The 15,439-nt window shown below is 40.2% G+C and overlaps 1 protein-coding gene across 1 annotated transcript in view; it reads right to left on the bottom strand.

Moving 5' to 3' along the window:
• Positions 1-15,439, bottom strand: part of LOC118101301 (proton myo-inositol cotransporter) — a 66,604-nt gene that overhangs the window by 4,230 nt on the left and 46,935 nt on the right. Inside the window, exons 5-9 of the mRNA XM_035146927.2 lie at positions 7,158-7,321; positions 6,945-7,065; positions 3,264-3,389; positions 2,997-3,115; positions 1,540-1,692 (exon numbers count right to left, since the gene is read on the bottom strand). Coding sequence (XP_035002818.1) covers positions 1,540-1,692; positions 2,997-3,115; positions 3,264-3,389; positions 6,945-7,065; positions 7,158-7,321 — 683 coding nt within the window. The remainder of the gene's footprint in view (positions 1-1,539; positions 1,693-2,996; positions 3,116-3,263; positions 3,390-6,944; positions 7,066-7,157; positions 7,322-15,439) is intronic.

The following is a 15,439-nucleotide window of genomic DNA, read 5'->3' as shown; positions in this document are numbered from 1 at the left end:
ATTTAAGTTATTTATTTATTTTTTACTTTATTTATATTTCTATTATCTATTTATTTGTCTATTTATTTATTATTTATGTATTTTTTTATTTCCAATTATTTATTTATTTTCTCGCTCTTTTATTCTGATGTACATTTTTATTTGGTGTATATGCTTTTTTAAGTTCCTCTCTGTGTTGAGACAGTTTGCAAATCAAGTGTTAATCATAAAAAACAAAAAAATGCTATAAGAGAGAACGGCGACTAACACATCGCCATGACTTAGAGAGCCGCCACCTTTTTTTTCCTGAACACGTTGGCTTGCTGTCGTTTATCATCCTGGAAAAAGAGCCTGCGATGGTGACAGCAGACCCAGAGGGCAGCTAATATTAGATCTTGACCGCCTGCGAGCTTCTACAATTCAGATGTGTATGTGCGTGCCAATGTTTTATCGAATTGAAGCATTGCTTTCAGGCTGCTAGTCACCATACGATAAATGTGAGGTAGAAGTAACATGCCCCTGTCAGAGTGACATTACAGCAGGTTAACAGGGGGAGGAAATAACTGCATAGAGACACAAATACACATGGAAAAAAAAGCCTTCTTACAGAAACACTGACAGAGGATTAATGAGATTTCTTGCCAACTGCGATCTCTATTTTCCTCTTCTCAAAGCACAAAGACATTTTAAATGAACAGACATGGCTGCATTATAATAAATACCAGTAACATTTGTATGACAACAGCATCCACATGTGTGTTTAGTTTCGCCACAGTTTTTCATTCTCAGTGAACGATTTTTATAAATCGGATAAATGAACTCAGATTGATCGTTGACACGCCGCATCTCAGGATGCCTCCGCGATCGCGCCTGATGGATCAATTCGCCAGCGTCACGAAAGGTCAGTTTCTTCCTGGCTGAGGAGAAACCTGCTGTTGAGCCACATCGACTGAGGAGGTGTAGAAGAGCGTTGGAGGGGGAGGGGGGAGGCCTCAGTGTGAATTAGCTTTTACTTCCTCGCTGGTGTTGACGTAAGGTGAAGATGAAGGGATGTTTCACAAGATCTGCTCATTGGGTTATGTACACACTGACAGCACTGATGTCGAGGAGCAACTGTTCCTGACAGAAGCTTTTAGTCTGATTAAAATTACACTCTGAGTTCAGCTTTTAGAAAAGGGAAAATCATGGGTTCACGGACCCTGTTCTGTCTTTATCTTTTTATTCCACAAAAATAAAGAATAAAAGATTTGAATTAGTAAAGCTTGACCGATATGGATTTATGGGGGCTGGCACCAATACATATATTAGGTAGAAAAAATTGCTGATATTTTTGGATATATCAGCCAAAATATATATTAAAACTAATTTGGTAATGATTTCGTTTCATGCTTATGACAAAGAAATTTAACTGAAACTTGATATTTTACAGTTTAACCATAAACATTATTATGAATAACTGTAAATAAAAAGAAAACACAAATACAACAAAATATGTAGAGCTTGATAATTATTTTACGTAATATATATACATATATGCAAACTCGATTAATTGGTACTGACCATAGTAGGTGATGTACTGAGCCAGGTGGAGGAAGGTGAGAGACACCAGAATGTTGAAGGTCCAGTTGACTCCGGCGGCGCAGGCGTTCCCTGTGCTCCTCGCCCACAGCGGGTAGATCTCTGAGTTGATGGTCCACGGCATTGGACCCATCCCTGAGAGGAAGAGATAAGAGATGAGGCCTGGTGGTGGTGAAGTTACAACAAAAGAACAGATTGTGTATGCTGTGTACACATTGAGATTAAATTCTGGTATGTCCACACTCGCCGATCAATGACCAGTGTGTGTCTATTTGGAATATTTAATCTCCTGGAATTAATTAAAATGATTCTGTTTGTACATGAGGCTTGTACACTTCTGAGGCTTTCTGCCAGGGTCACAGTAAAAACAACTATAGTGCAAAGCAGTTACAATCTACAATTGCAAACTGTTCATCCAGCAAGGCCCAACAGTTCCCTTTAAATTCAATCAAGCAGCACCAAATTCCACACATTCAGAGACATAAGTCTTCTTCATATGCCTCTCTCCTATCACATGATTTTTTTCATCAAGATTTTCATCAAGATCCATGAATTATTTCCTATGAAAATATAAAAAACAACAACACCTCACACATTAAAGACAGTGATACAAAATCCCTGATTCTGCCCCTTTGTCCTAATGCATGCTAAAATTTAAGGGGTTCTTTCTTGTCCCATGTACCATGCTTACAAGTTTTGTGGAAATCCAGTCAGTAGTATTTTTGTAATCCTTCTTACAAACAAACAAACCAATAAACAAATGGATGAGGGTGAAAACATAACCTCCTTGCAGTTTCAGTGGTTTGGTGTTGCCGATGACTTGAGCGAGCAGAGTGAAAGGAGCCAGATCCAAATGAGGACACACATTCATTATGCACTATGTCATAGTGGGTGTCTTTGTATTGATTATAAGAGTAAAACCTTAATTTAGAGATGACCAGTAAGACATTTGTTAATTGTTACCATGGGGAATGGTCCTGATGGTTTCGGTGCCCCGGTGATCACTGACGCCGGTAGGATTTCTCTCAATACAAACGGTCGGTGTGACTGTGACAGTGAGAGGTCGAGCGAAGCAATAATCCCTGTCCTCATGTTCTCTTTTTGATGCTTTCGGTTTCAACTTTAAAAAAAATAAACTGCGGATCCCATGATGTCGTTTTCAGCATTAACTATAGGATGCTCACGTGCACACACAACACTCTCACTAATAGGTGATCGGGGGATGGCTGAGAGGAGATGGCAGAATTGGCAGGCTGTTAAAGAGGTATGTTTATTAGGTCTTTTAGGTTTAAAGGGGAATGCATCCTCCCTCATCCCCCCACCAATCGACAACTGGAGAGGACCAAACATGGCTGAAGGGTAAATTCACGCTTATACACCGACTGCATGCAGAGAGGATTAGGTGGAAGAGGTTAGCCGGTGGGACGCAGAAGCATTACCTGGAGCGAAAGCAGCTAGGTAGAGCACCAGACCCAGCAGAACCAGCCAGGAGTAGGAGGTGGGACAGTAGTTGTAGGCCCAGTACGTCTGATCTCTCATCAGGCTGGAGTTTGAGCATCTGGAACATATGTTTAATATATGTCATATCTCATTCAGTGATTGAATTCATGTTCTAATCCTATGTTATTAACAGGTTTCCTCCCGCCACAGCAGAGCTTCCTCTCTGCTGCATCCTAGATTGCTCGTCCCTGCATCCTGTGACTCACCTGCCCCATGCGGCTCGCTCGGTGGAGGCCTTATTGACTGCAACACAGGAGGAGGCGAGGAGTGCCGAGCCATTCTCACGGTAACAGAAGCCACACCCAGGGTCCAGCATGCACGGCTCACACAGCCTGCAGGCCACACGGCAGACACAGCAAAGATTAGCTATACTTTTTTAATACGATTCTGAGAAATTGGAGTAACCTGAGCTTAATGTCAAATGTCAGAGGAAAAAGGGTTGGAACACGATGGACAATTGGGCCATATGAAGAAAAAAAAAGTAATTTCAGGAATATATTCGTAAAAAGTAATGTGGATGTTTTGCTTTGCGTTGTCTTGTGTGGAGGAGGTGGGTGTAGACTAATTATGGTAAAACATAAACTTTTAAACAATTTTAGCATAAGGCTGCTACATAACAAAAGGTGAATAAGGTGAAGGGGTGTGAATCATTTGTGAATGCACTGTGTACAGAGAGCAGCATTCCACCCCCTCTAATTGCGACTTGCCTCATTACCCGGATTAAATTACTGTATGGACTGTTCCCTAGATACCGCAAGCGTTGAATTAAATTGAAGAACCAAAAACAAATGGTGTGTGATTCACCATCATTATCTCTTAATCCTGTCTCGTCCCTCTGTTACGGCTCTGCTAATTAAAAGTGTATCTTGTCAAGTCAGCTATGTAGCTGTCCCCATGTAAGAGGCTTCTAAATGCTGGCAAACCAAATCTTTACAAGGACACACTATCTTTTTCATGGAGCATCATCAGGTTTGTTGTGCATGAAATGTGAGTTTTGTTTCCTAAGTCTATTTTTGTAGTGAGCCGACTCCCTGTGTGAGGGGAACAATGCTCAAATTACACACAGAGGTCAGCTACATGAAATTAAAACCATGTCCTCTGAAGTAAAAGTAAACACTGTAGGAAGGTGAGGAAGACGATGCAACTCGCAAAGTATGCAATTTGACAATGTGTATATTAGAATGATGGAGTATTCGGGCCATGTTGAAAAAAGAGATTTCAAGATTAAAGTTGTAATATTATGAGAAAAAGTTGCAATTTTATTGGAATAAGGTCCTAATGTTGAGGAAAATAGAAAATATGTAATTTTATTAGCATAAAGTCGTAATTTTACTAGAATAAAGTTGTAATATTACGAGAATAGAGTCGTAATATTTAGAGAAAAAAGTCATAATTTTAGGTTACATGTCATTTTAGACGAAGAATATCAGAAGATCAGCCTGAGAAGGAAAAATAAACATCTTGTTGAATTATACTTTAGTTTATGTTTCACAAATATAACATAATCTTTGGTCATATCAGCACCACATTATCTAAAGTATCAGGGCTTTGAAAGGATTGTGTAAAAAACTGTGTTTATTGTGAAGAAAGAACCTCGCAGACTTGGAGGAAATGTTTGTTGTGTTCATTGGTTCCATCTGTGTGATATTTAAAGGGGTTTCATAGTTTCCCAATGAGATTGGATCAAGATTTTAGATCCAGAAGGAGTTGAACTATGGCAAGCACAGGTTCTTGTTGCTGACTGTTTTCCAAGGAAACTGCTCTTTCTCATAAAGTTACGAGTGTCTGCTCAGTTATGACTTTATTCTTGTTATATTATGACTTTATTCTCGACACCTCCTTTGTTTATTACTAATATCACCGTAGTCTAATATAATTCTGCAGGGGCTTAAAGAATGGGCAATGTTTCAATTAAAATTTAACATATTCAAGAGATTTTTTATTTAGCCACCTATATACATCTTAAGAGTTTATGCTTTAACGGGATGTCCCATCCTCAATGACTATGGGAGGCCTGTGGTGGTTCAGCTGCTGCTCTAATGCTGCCATGGTCAGTCAGGAGGGTGTGTGGGCTCATGTGGAGTAAAGTGGACTCAATGAAGCCACTACAGTGTGGTAAAAGCATTCATCTCTTCAAATTACCTCTGTGATTGTGTGTGTGTGGCGGCTCGTTACAGTGTGTGGGTGCTGGAGAACGAGTCCATTAGTCCTTGTTTGTTGTTATGATGAAAGACTGCAGCTCCACATGAGATCCATCTCGTGTCTGTGCAAGTCGAGTGTAAAATGGGACATGGCGGCATCTGATCTCTGACTCGCATGGAGACACACTCAGTGTGTGTGTGTGTGTGTGTGTGTGTGTGTGTGTGTGTGTGTGTGTGTGTGTGTGTGTGTGTGTGTGTGTGTGTGTGTGTGTGTACTGTGTGTGTGTGTGTGTGTGTGTGTGTTTGTGACTGTGTATGTGTGTGTGTGTGTGTAAGTGTGCATTTGCCCTTTGTTGCTAATGATTTAGTCATCATTTGGGCAATGATCAAAGTCGTCAATCAATCAATCAAAGAATTATTTGCATAACCCATATTAACAAATCACAATTTGTCTCATAGGGCTTAGTCATATTGACATGAACAATATTTACAGTTGTTTCCATTAGAACCCATTGTTATAATATTTGTTATTGATGAATCAGAGGAAAGACAAGAATAAATGTTGTGGCTTGAATATTGTGCCTGTAATGTGCCTTTTTAATATACAGATGAGTATTAAACACAGACCCTGATATGAACGGATCTGGCTGGTGTCAAAGGAAAACCCAGCCAGACTCTGCATCACAGACTGTACATAAAGATGGATAATATGACAGCTCCCCAAATGTGAAGCCAAAGCATCTTGATTCCTCCCTCCTTTCCATGTCAGCATTTGGGACATAGGCCAAGCTAAAAAGTCCAAATACATGCCAAATGTTTTCCAAATCGGTTTCTGACATTTTAGGTGATTCTTATCACAATGATGTTTGTTCAAGTGCGATTGGACAATAACGTGTTCACTGAATGGGCACTCACTAAAGGGACAAAAGATCCCATCTAGCCTGCGAATGCCTCTGCTGGGGAGAGGAATGTCTGAATTATCCGCAACCCAAACTCATATAAGTGGAAGACAATGAATGGAGACTCAGGCTTCATATGATCTCACCAGCACAAGATGGCAGCAGCCGTATCTGGGATATTTCAGCTTCATTTTTGTTCTACGGGAGGAAGTGGAGACACGTCGTCCATCTTTGTATTTAGTCATGGGTCTGCATCATGTACAATATGTTGGCACTCCTTTTGAACTTGAGTCCCGAACACAAATATCCTTTACATAACAGTTGTTGGCTCAGTAAGTTAAACTTAGAAAATTGTGGGTTACATTTTATTAACACCATCATTTTAGGCTTTAAATCTATATCTGTGCACCACATGGCAAACAGCATATTTAAAAATATCTAATTATTAAAGTAATATATCACATGTGTACTCCTTAATCCTCAGATGGCATCTGATTGTTGAGTTATTCCACATAAAAAACTGTAAACGCTCTTTTTCACATTTTGTCTTTCATATCTTTGGGGATAACTTTTAGCTGAGGGAGTCATTTCAGTGCTCAAACAAAGATCTGCTCTCACACCTAATTCCCATAACACTTTCATGCAGTTTTAAAATACCCTTGTTTGGATCATAACATCAGGCTATGTGAGATCGTTGCTGCAGCTGCTCAGTAATTTTTGCTTCTGGTTTGTAATAAAGGGAGTTGAGGCAGAATTTCAGGGCCCATTGTGGCTCACTGAGCGCTTTGTGTCAGTCTGTGTGTCTATGTGTGTGTGTGTGTCTGTGTGTGTGTGTGTGTGTACTCACTGGTACTTGGAGCAAGTAGAGTTGGCCATGGCGGGGTCTAACGGGTGGAAGGTGACAGGAGGACTGTGCTGGGCAGATATCAGAAAACCGGTGGCCAACAGACTCAAACTCAAACATGTGCCTGTTGAAAAAGTAATGTTTGTGACATTACAAAAAACAGTCTTTAAGATTTGAACACTTCACACCCTGATGTGATCAATTTGAGTGACGTGCCTACGATGCTGCCCAGAGTGAGCTTCCTGCGTCCCACTCTCTCCACCAGCCACACTCCCAGCAGGGTGAACAGGAAGTTGGTGAGGGTGGTGAGCCCGGCCAACCAGATTGCCAGCCTGTCATTCCGCACTCCGGACATCTGCAGGATGGTGGCGCTGTAGTACCTGCCAGATGACAACACAAAGGAAAATGATGAAAAAATTGTTGGCGAGACAACACAATTACAATCTGTCCACTGAAGGTTATCATTTTTTAAAAGCAGATAAAGATTTATTCCGATTTGTAATAGCTTGGTTCTCATTTCTGTCAATGTTTCCAAAATTATTCCTCAGTTGTGGGAACATGGACAATAAATCCACTGAGGCAACAAAAAACAAAAGAAACTGACGAAGAAAATTTAAAAAGCGACTATATGTCTCCTTTAAAGTGTTTTGAAAATGCTTATTTACTTTCTTATTGATTAACCTGTTTACTGTAATAATACACAGGCCACAGAACAATATCCTCATCATCAACTATATAAAAAAACAATCATTAATCAACCCAACAAACCAACCACAACCTTTCATCTTGAGAGCCAGCCACTCAGCAACCAATCACGGCCTCTCTACCAGCCGCTAATCGGTTAGAATCAGCTATAAATAGTTTCTCAGCAGCACCAGCCACTTTCAATCCTCTCTATCTTTCTTTCTCTCTCCACACCCCCCCTCCCTTCTTCTGTTCTCATACAGTATAATTATATTCTTACCCTGGCACCATGTTGCTGCACGTAGTCAAATTACCTCCAATCATCATCAACAAGGTTCTAAACTGGCTGTGGTCAACAATGCAGGCTCTTGCATGTGGTCCACACCCCCATTTCTATTATGATATCATGCCACTAAGATGGAAAAAAAAACAATGGAGGAGTGCTCAGATGATGGCAACTAAAACACATACACCTGTAAGAATTCAGGGTCAGGATGGAAACTGTGTGGGAAAAAAATTACTAATTTCAGCTATGCACACGCACACAAGCTGTATAAAAACACATACAGCAGATAAGAATTCAAAACCCCTCAGAGAATACGAACACAAAGGAGGTAATACTCGTTAAAAAGAAAAATCCAAACTAATAAAACTCCACAGAGACAGACGGAAAAAACCAACACACTGTTTCCCTCTGTGCGTCTCTACAGGCAACTCAGAATTGGCATTCAGCTTCAAAAGCATTGTTATCTCTCCCATGCTCGTGCTCTCTCGCTCTCTCCCAAAAACAAAGACGCACAATTGATTTGCATAATAACACATTTACTTTTCTGCCATCATGGTTTTCATTCAGACAGAACAAAGGCAGAAAGTTGTGGATTAAAAAACTGACCTGCAGCAGGATAAGGAGTTACAGACTGAAACTTAGATTTACACAACACTATGTTTGCTAATGCATGTGCAGGCTATATGCCTGCAAATACATCTACCCGCTAATTCCACAAATGTTTGTCTGTCTGCATGTATGTGGAATGCATATCTACATCCTCAGATAAACTACAGCAGTGGTCGGCAAACCATGGGTCAAAATCGCCGCCAGATCATTTTGATAATTTGATTATTTTGTTTCACCAAATCGGGACACAGACACAGATGGACTGACCCGCTACGGGTGCTGATCTACGTCATGGTGACAGAATTCATAGAATCAATTCCTCTTTAGCAAATTGTCTTCAAAGTAAAAGCCGCAATGCTTTATACCAAGTGGAATCACAGAGGTTTTATTCTGAAAAGTTGTGCATTTGGGTCTGAAGATTGTGTTGATTGCTCAACAGACCTCTGAAATAGCCGGCATGCAATGTATGAAAAAATAAAACAAGTTAAGTAAATCATGCAAACTTATTTATGAACCACACAAGAACTGTAATCAAAGTTTTCTAAATTCACTCAGCACCATAGACTGTTTATAGAAAGCTCTGCACACAACATCCAGCACACAAACAATAAAAAGTGACAGTATATTGTAGAACTGTTTGAGGAGGGCTTACTAATGACAAGAAATAATTCTGAAGTACAGAGCATGGTACAAAGTCAGAAGTGCACAAGTGTGTTGAATGGACACACATAGACATAGATATATGCACACACACTCACACTCACACACACACACACACACACACACACACACCACAAGGCACGCTAAGAAATTGGTACATTTTGGAAGAGCAGCAGGAATAAAAGCCCTATTGCTAATGTCAGCCGTGCAGCATGCTGTGTTCCATCTCCTTGTATTCCTGTCCCTGCATCTGAGTACAGCACACAGACACAGACACACACACACACACACACACACACACACACACACACACACACACACACACACACACACACACACACACACACACACACACACACACACACACACACACACACACACTTAAAAGCCACAGCGAAGAACAGCATGCAGAAACAAAGTGATCATTTTTTCTGACCACTCCAACTGGATGTGTGTTAAATGTTAAAAGCATCTCAGAAACATCTCCGATTTTTTAAAAGCCCCCGATGTTCCGATTTTCTGATGCTCACGGGGTGAACTTGCTCCTGTAAAGTCTAATAACTGTGATTATCCATCCTCTTGAGTAAATTGTCAAGTTGTTACTCTAGTGACAAGTGCAGGCAGCAATGAAGAGCAGGAGATGGGAAAGTTTATAGTTTAAAGTATATATAATATATAATATAGTTTCATTTCTGCTTGTGCCACTTCCTCGTGTGTGCAGCGCAGCTTCATCTCACAGCTCAAGGGGAAACAGAGTTGCGAGACAAAGCGAAACTTTGGTGCAGGAGATCAATACACAGTGAAGCGCCGCTTCCATAAGTGTCATGGAAATTCCTCCCTAGATGAGAGTGAATCATTTTAATGGGTACACACAGAACATCGGGGTAGAGAGGCTGTTCAGTGTTTACTTTGGCGCGTCATTAAAAATCCTTCAGAGTGGCATCTTGTTCATTTCTGGGAGTCCGTCTTGTTTGTGTTTTCTGCTGGAAGAGATGCATGAACATGATGGCGGTTGCATTTTAATGAGCCAGTTCATTTACTTGTGAATGGAATCCAGTCTGACTGACAATAAGTATTTTTTTTTATTTTTAGTAATGCAGACAGGAAATAAGTAAAACTTCTTTCATTATCAGTTTTCATTTCATATTTTTGTTGATGTTGATGATATCCAGATTTAGGTTAGGTTTTTTTTCACTGCTGCGAGTTTAAGCTGTCAACCCTGATAAAGAGTGACACCTCTCATTTTGAAACCCCTACAATTTGTCAACTATTAACACACATCACAAAGTAACAGGACACAGACCTCTGAGTTATTTCATTTTGACTCCAATTAGTAATAATAATAATAATTAAAAAAGGCGAGCTCTCTCTTTAAACCTTAGCACCTGTTCATAATGGGCCCTGGTGTTAATATGAGGGAGTTGGAGGGGGTTCAGATGGTGGTCAGACTGAATAAAGAATGTACTGTATCTCTCTAACCAAAGTTATTAAGCACAACCTCACACATTTTTCATTTTATATGTAAAACAGGCCTGAATGAGAGCAACTATTATCGACAGCCATTCACTGGTAGAAGAATTTCAGAAGCTTTCAGCCCTGGTTTCCCATTATTACACACAGCCAGTAATAACATGTACAAAGGTCAGAACCAAAGATGGCAAGAGAGTAATATTAAAGAATGACCACAATGTAATGAAATAATTGTAGTGTTATTGTTAAAACCTGCACATTGTGCTTTTCAGAACCTGGGCAAACAAAAGTGTAAGGAAAGCAGTAGAAAGCAGAAGAATCTCACTCTTTTTTAACGCACAAATGATCATGAACTGTCCCAAAGAGAGAAAAGCACACATGGGCACACAGACACAGACACACCCACATCCAACATGCGCTAACACACCAACTGTCTTTTACATAAGAGGCCCTGCGGAGCTCCGGTGCCATGCAAAACAAGAGTAGGTGAGATCTGGCCCTGACCGGCGGTCTGAAAATGGAAGCATTGATCCACACGTCAGTCACGCTTCAATTCCAAACCCTCTCTCACTCAGCAACATAAAGATTGAGACATCAAAAGGGGGAGAGAGAGACAAATGTTGAGAGAGGAAAGGGGGAGACACACACAGGAAGGAAGGAGGAGAAAAGAGGGATGGGTGGTGGATGGTGATAGTCGTGGGGAGCGTGTATGGGTGAAGAGAGTGACAGGTAGAAGAGAAAAAATACACGAAAGAAGGTATTTTTATTCATCCGTTTTAGTTCTTTCACAGCATGTCACCACCTTGTCAGGTTGTCATTTACATCTATCAACATAAGTGAAATACATTAACTCCCTGAACCAAACTACAAATATAGCGCTGTTTTTAAGTGTGTCTGCCAATGTATTTCCATCAGGAGTAAAACATTGATTCAGGCCTGAAATCTGTTTCCAATGGAGCGGATTTAATTTGATGGATAATAGACGTGTTTTTTTCTCTCGACTCTCGTCTCCCTCTTGCATTCGATCTCTCCCTGCTGTTCTTAGCCCATTTCACATGGCTGGTGGCGCGAGGACGCCACTGACTCATGCTTGACATTTACTGACACGGGATCGCCTCGGAGGCTGCTGACTCCTGGGAGTACACAACATCTGGTCTTAAAGGACCAAACGGAGGCTTTGCATGCTTTTACTCACTAAGTGCTAATCACTGAGGATGTCATTTTTTACATTTTTACCATCCACTTTCCAAAGTTTCCAGGTTGTTTATCCACCTTTCACACAGAGATGTGTTCTCACTCCATTTTAGACATACCAGACTTTTAATTTTGGGCTTTTGCTGAGTCATAGCAAAAAGTTGCTGAGAAGATACATTTTCATGGAAACAAAGAGGAAAGCTCAATTGGTTTTGCTTCTGTAGTTGATGCAACACACAAATATTTTAATAATTCTTCTTCTGATAAGACGCTGCCATGATGCAGAACTTTCATGATCTACGCATTTGTGTTTCTTTCCATCTGTTTGGAGGCAAATTTTGTATTAAATTTCTAGTCAAAAAGAAGCTGGAAATGCTGGACATAAAACGTTTTTTATTAAAATGTTTTTTTCACTTGGTTGAAGTGCAAATCAGTCAAACTAATACTGTATAAAGGCAATATTTCCATCAAGTTTTCACTATCAATAAATCTGCACATTACTTTCTTGATTAATCAATTCATCATTTACTTAATAAAATGTTAAAACATAGTGATGAGAATTTCCCACAAGGAAATATGTTGAAATAGCTTCTCAAATCTGAAGATATTCACCTGTCTGTCTTATATAACACAAGAAAGCAGTAAATCATCACACTTGAGAAGTTAGAGCCAGATGATACTTCACAATTTTGTTTCATGTTCATCATGTTTGTTTGGACAAAATTTCAAAAATTATTTAAGATACATACAAACTGTTGAATCCATGTGAACTCAGCTTCAAATGGTACAGGTTTGTAGCTGAATTTGTTACTGTACAGATGCTGAAAAAAGTAGACCTCCCTAGAAACCATATGTAAATCTGCTGCTACTGGATTTTTATTTGGATCTCCACAAAATTTCACACACTCATAGCAATTAGTCCCCTAAGGATGCCTGATTTCTTTCATCAAGATCAATCAATTATTTTCTGGGAAATCTGTGAAAATGCCACATAAAGCTTTATCTCACAAAGTTACACAAAGTGAAACAAAAAATCCTGAAACTGCCACTTTGTGTGAACCTCTGGGTTGGACAAGTCTGCAATTCAGGTCCATCGACCAATAGTCAAAGTCATTTTTAATCAAGGTAAACCTTTATTTTTGCAAGTTCTATACAAATTTAGTTTACATAGACATATACTGCCTCCAGGTAAAAGCCATATGCCCACACTCTGTCCGACACTGAGAGAAGCTTTCACCTTCTCCCACACCCTGACTAACTGCCACGTGCCAACCATATTAATGAAAGCATTACAGCTTTAAACATTGTTCGTAACTTCAACACCGTGTGACAAAGTTTATATTGTGCTTTAAACAGTGCAGGTGGTGACTCACTGAGTCCTGTTTTCCCCTCAGGGTTTACTGGAGCTGCGTGCTCTCGCCGCTGAGACAGTTTAGTGATACAAACCCGTAAACTTGACTCGCTCGTACTTTACATCCAACAAAACCTCACTTTTCATCTCAGAGGAGACAAAGAACGCCGCCTTACTGACAGAAGGTCCTGATGCTGCTGGAGCGGTTCATGATGAGCCATGAAAAAAACCTGTATATGTGCATTAGGGTGTGAAAGAGGACTTCAGAGGTTTCCCTCGACTACAAGACAAAACGCTCAGACAGAGTGCTACTTATTGACAGAGCACTGATCTAATTATGTAACCTAATAGTATGGATTCAGAGGGAGGGGATCAAGGGAAGGATTGACTGTACGGCAACAGTGAGGGAGACGGACAAACAAGTGAATGTGTGTGTGTGAGCGGGCAAGTAGTGAGTGAGTGGGTGCGAAAGAACGAGTGACTGACTCGGTGAGTAAGAGAGTAAGTGATGAGGTGTGAGAGCAGAGAAACAGAAGGAGGCATGGAGAGAGAGAGAGAGAGAGAGAGAGAGAGAGAGAGAGAGAGAGAGAGAGAGAGAGAGAGAGAGAGCAGTAAGGAAGTGAGAAGAGGATTGAAAGGCGAGGAGAATGAATGGTTGGAGAAAAGACAGAAGGAGGTATGTGGTTGTGAAAAACAAGAACAAAATGGACAGACAGAATGAGAGACGGAGAGTGTGTGTGAGAGGGAGAGAGAGATGGAGAATCTCTTGGGAACTGGCCTATTTTTCAAATTAATGCATATGAACACCAGAGCTGTACCACATTTATGCTGTGGAATAAAATAAAGGAAAGTGAAACCCAAATAGATACGAACGTAGACTGGATGTTCTGATTCAGAACACACACACACACACACACACACACACACACACACACACACACACACACACACACACACACACACACACACACACACACACACACACACACACACACACACACACACACAAAGCAAAGCAAAGCAAAGCAAAGCAAAGCAAAGCATTAACAAAGCATCGGGTGTGACATCAGCAGATGTCTACCATCATCAGAGCATAAAAACACACTTCGCTCTGCCTGGCTGACCTCCAAAAAGTAGTTCTTATCACATTATGTGTCTGATAAGTTTGGTTTGAATTAGTTACTTGATGCTAAAAAAACTATGAAAAACAGCACAACTGACAGCTGAGACCGACTAATGATTGGTGGAGCCAATGCATCGGTGAGACCTTGATATTGTATTTTCCACAAAATCATCATTACTAACCTACTAAACTCTGTAGTCGACTCTGTCCCCAAATGACGTCACCAGTGCAATTTATTCTTTATATACGGTCATTGGTTCAAAACACAGTCCTGACAAATGTCCAATGAAGCAAAGTAAGAGAAAATACTGAGTAGGTAAATTAGCATAAGTCTTTTGTATTATTCACGACACTATTATACAAGACTGTGTTTAATATCTGCTTTTGTTTTGTACACATAGTAAATGCCACTTCGTAAATGGTACCTTGCTGTGAGGAGTGTGTGTGCGTAATGTGTTGCTGTGTGTGTTTGATTGAGGAAGAATTTGAATATTTCCTATTAAAGAGGTCTGGCTGCGACTCCATTGGAGACAGCGGAGGAGGTTGGCATGATTGGGATCATTAGAAAACATACTAACACACACTGGCTCACATAGAAATAAAAAAACAACTTTCAACAACAACTATTTCTGCTTTGGATTTTGGTATTTCTCTTAACACACGCAAAAACCACACAAACACACGTAACAGGGAGGACTCTGCCAGCTCCTTGCAGGCCTGCCAGCAGAGTGACCATGTAAAACTGGCGTTTTGGGACATTTCCAACGTGACATTTGTCTGAGGGACCATCTGTGAGGGCCAACTGGCCTGTGTCAACAACAAAACGCCCAATTGCCTACCGACAGCAACACATATCACATCATATCATATCTTTTTGATTCATATCAAATCTGTACTTGTTTATTAGATTCATTTCATTACTGTTATTTTTACATTAATTGAAATACCACATCTCTGCCAGTACTTAGCAATGTGCCTTCCAACACATCCAACATATTGTTAGCCAACTAGCTAACTTACCCAGGTGGAAATGATACCTAATGTCTATATCATTGTATATAGTATGATATAGATAATGAATAAAGTAATGAATAAAGTATTCTGATGTTTTTGTTGAAATA

This window comes from Hippoglossus stenolepis, chromosome 22 (assembly GCF_022539355.2).
Source record: "Hippoglossus stenolepis isolate QCI-W04-F060 chromosome 22, HSTE1.2, whole genome shotgun sequence".
Taxonomy (NCBI): domain Eukaryota; kingdom Metazoa; phylum Chordata; class Actinopteri; order Pleuronectiformes; family Pleuronectidae; genus Hippoglossus; species Hippoglossus stenolepis.
This window is presented reverse-complemented; position numbering and strand designations above follow the sequence as displayed.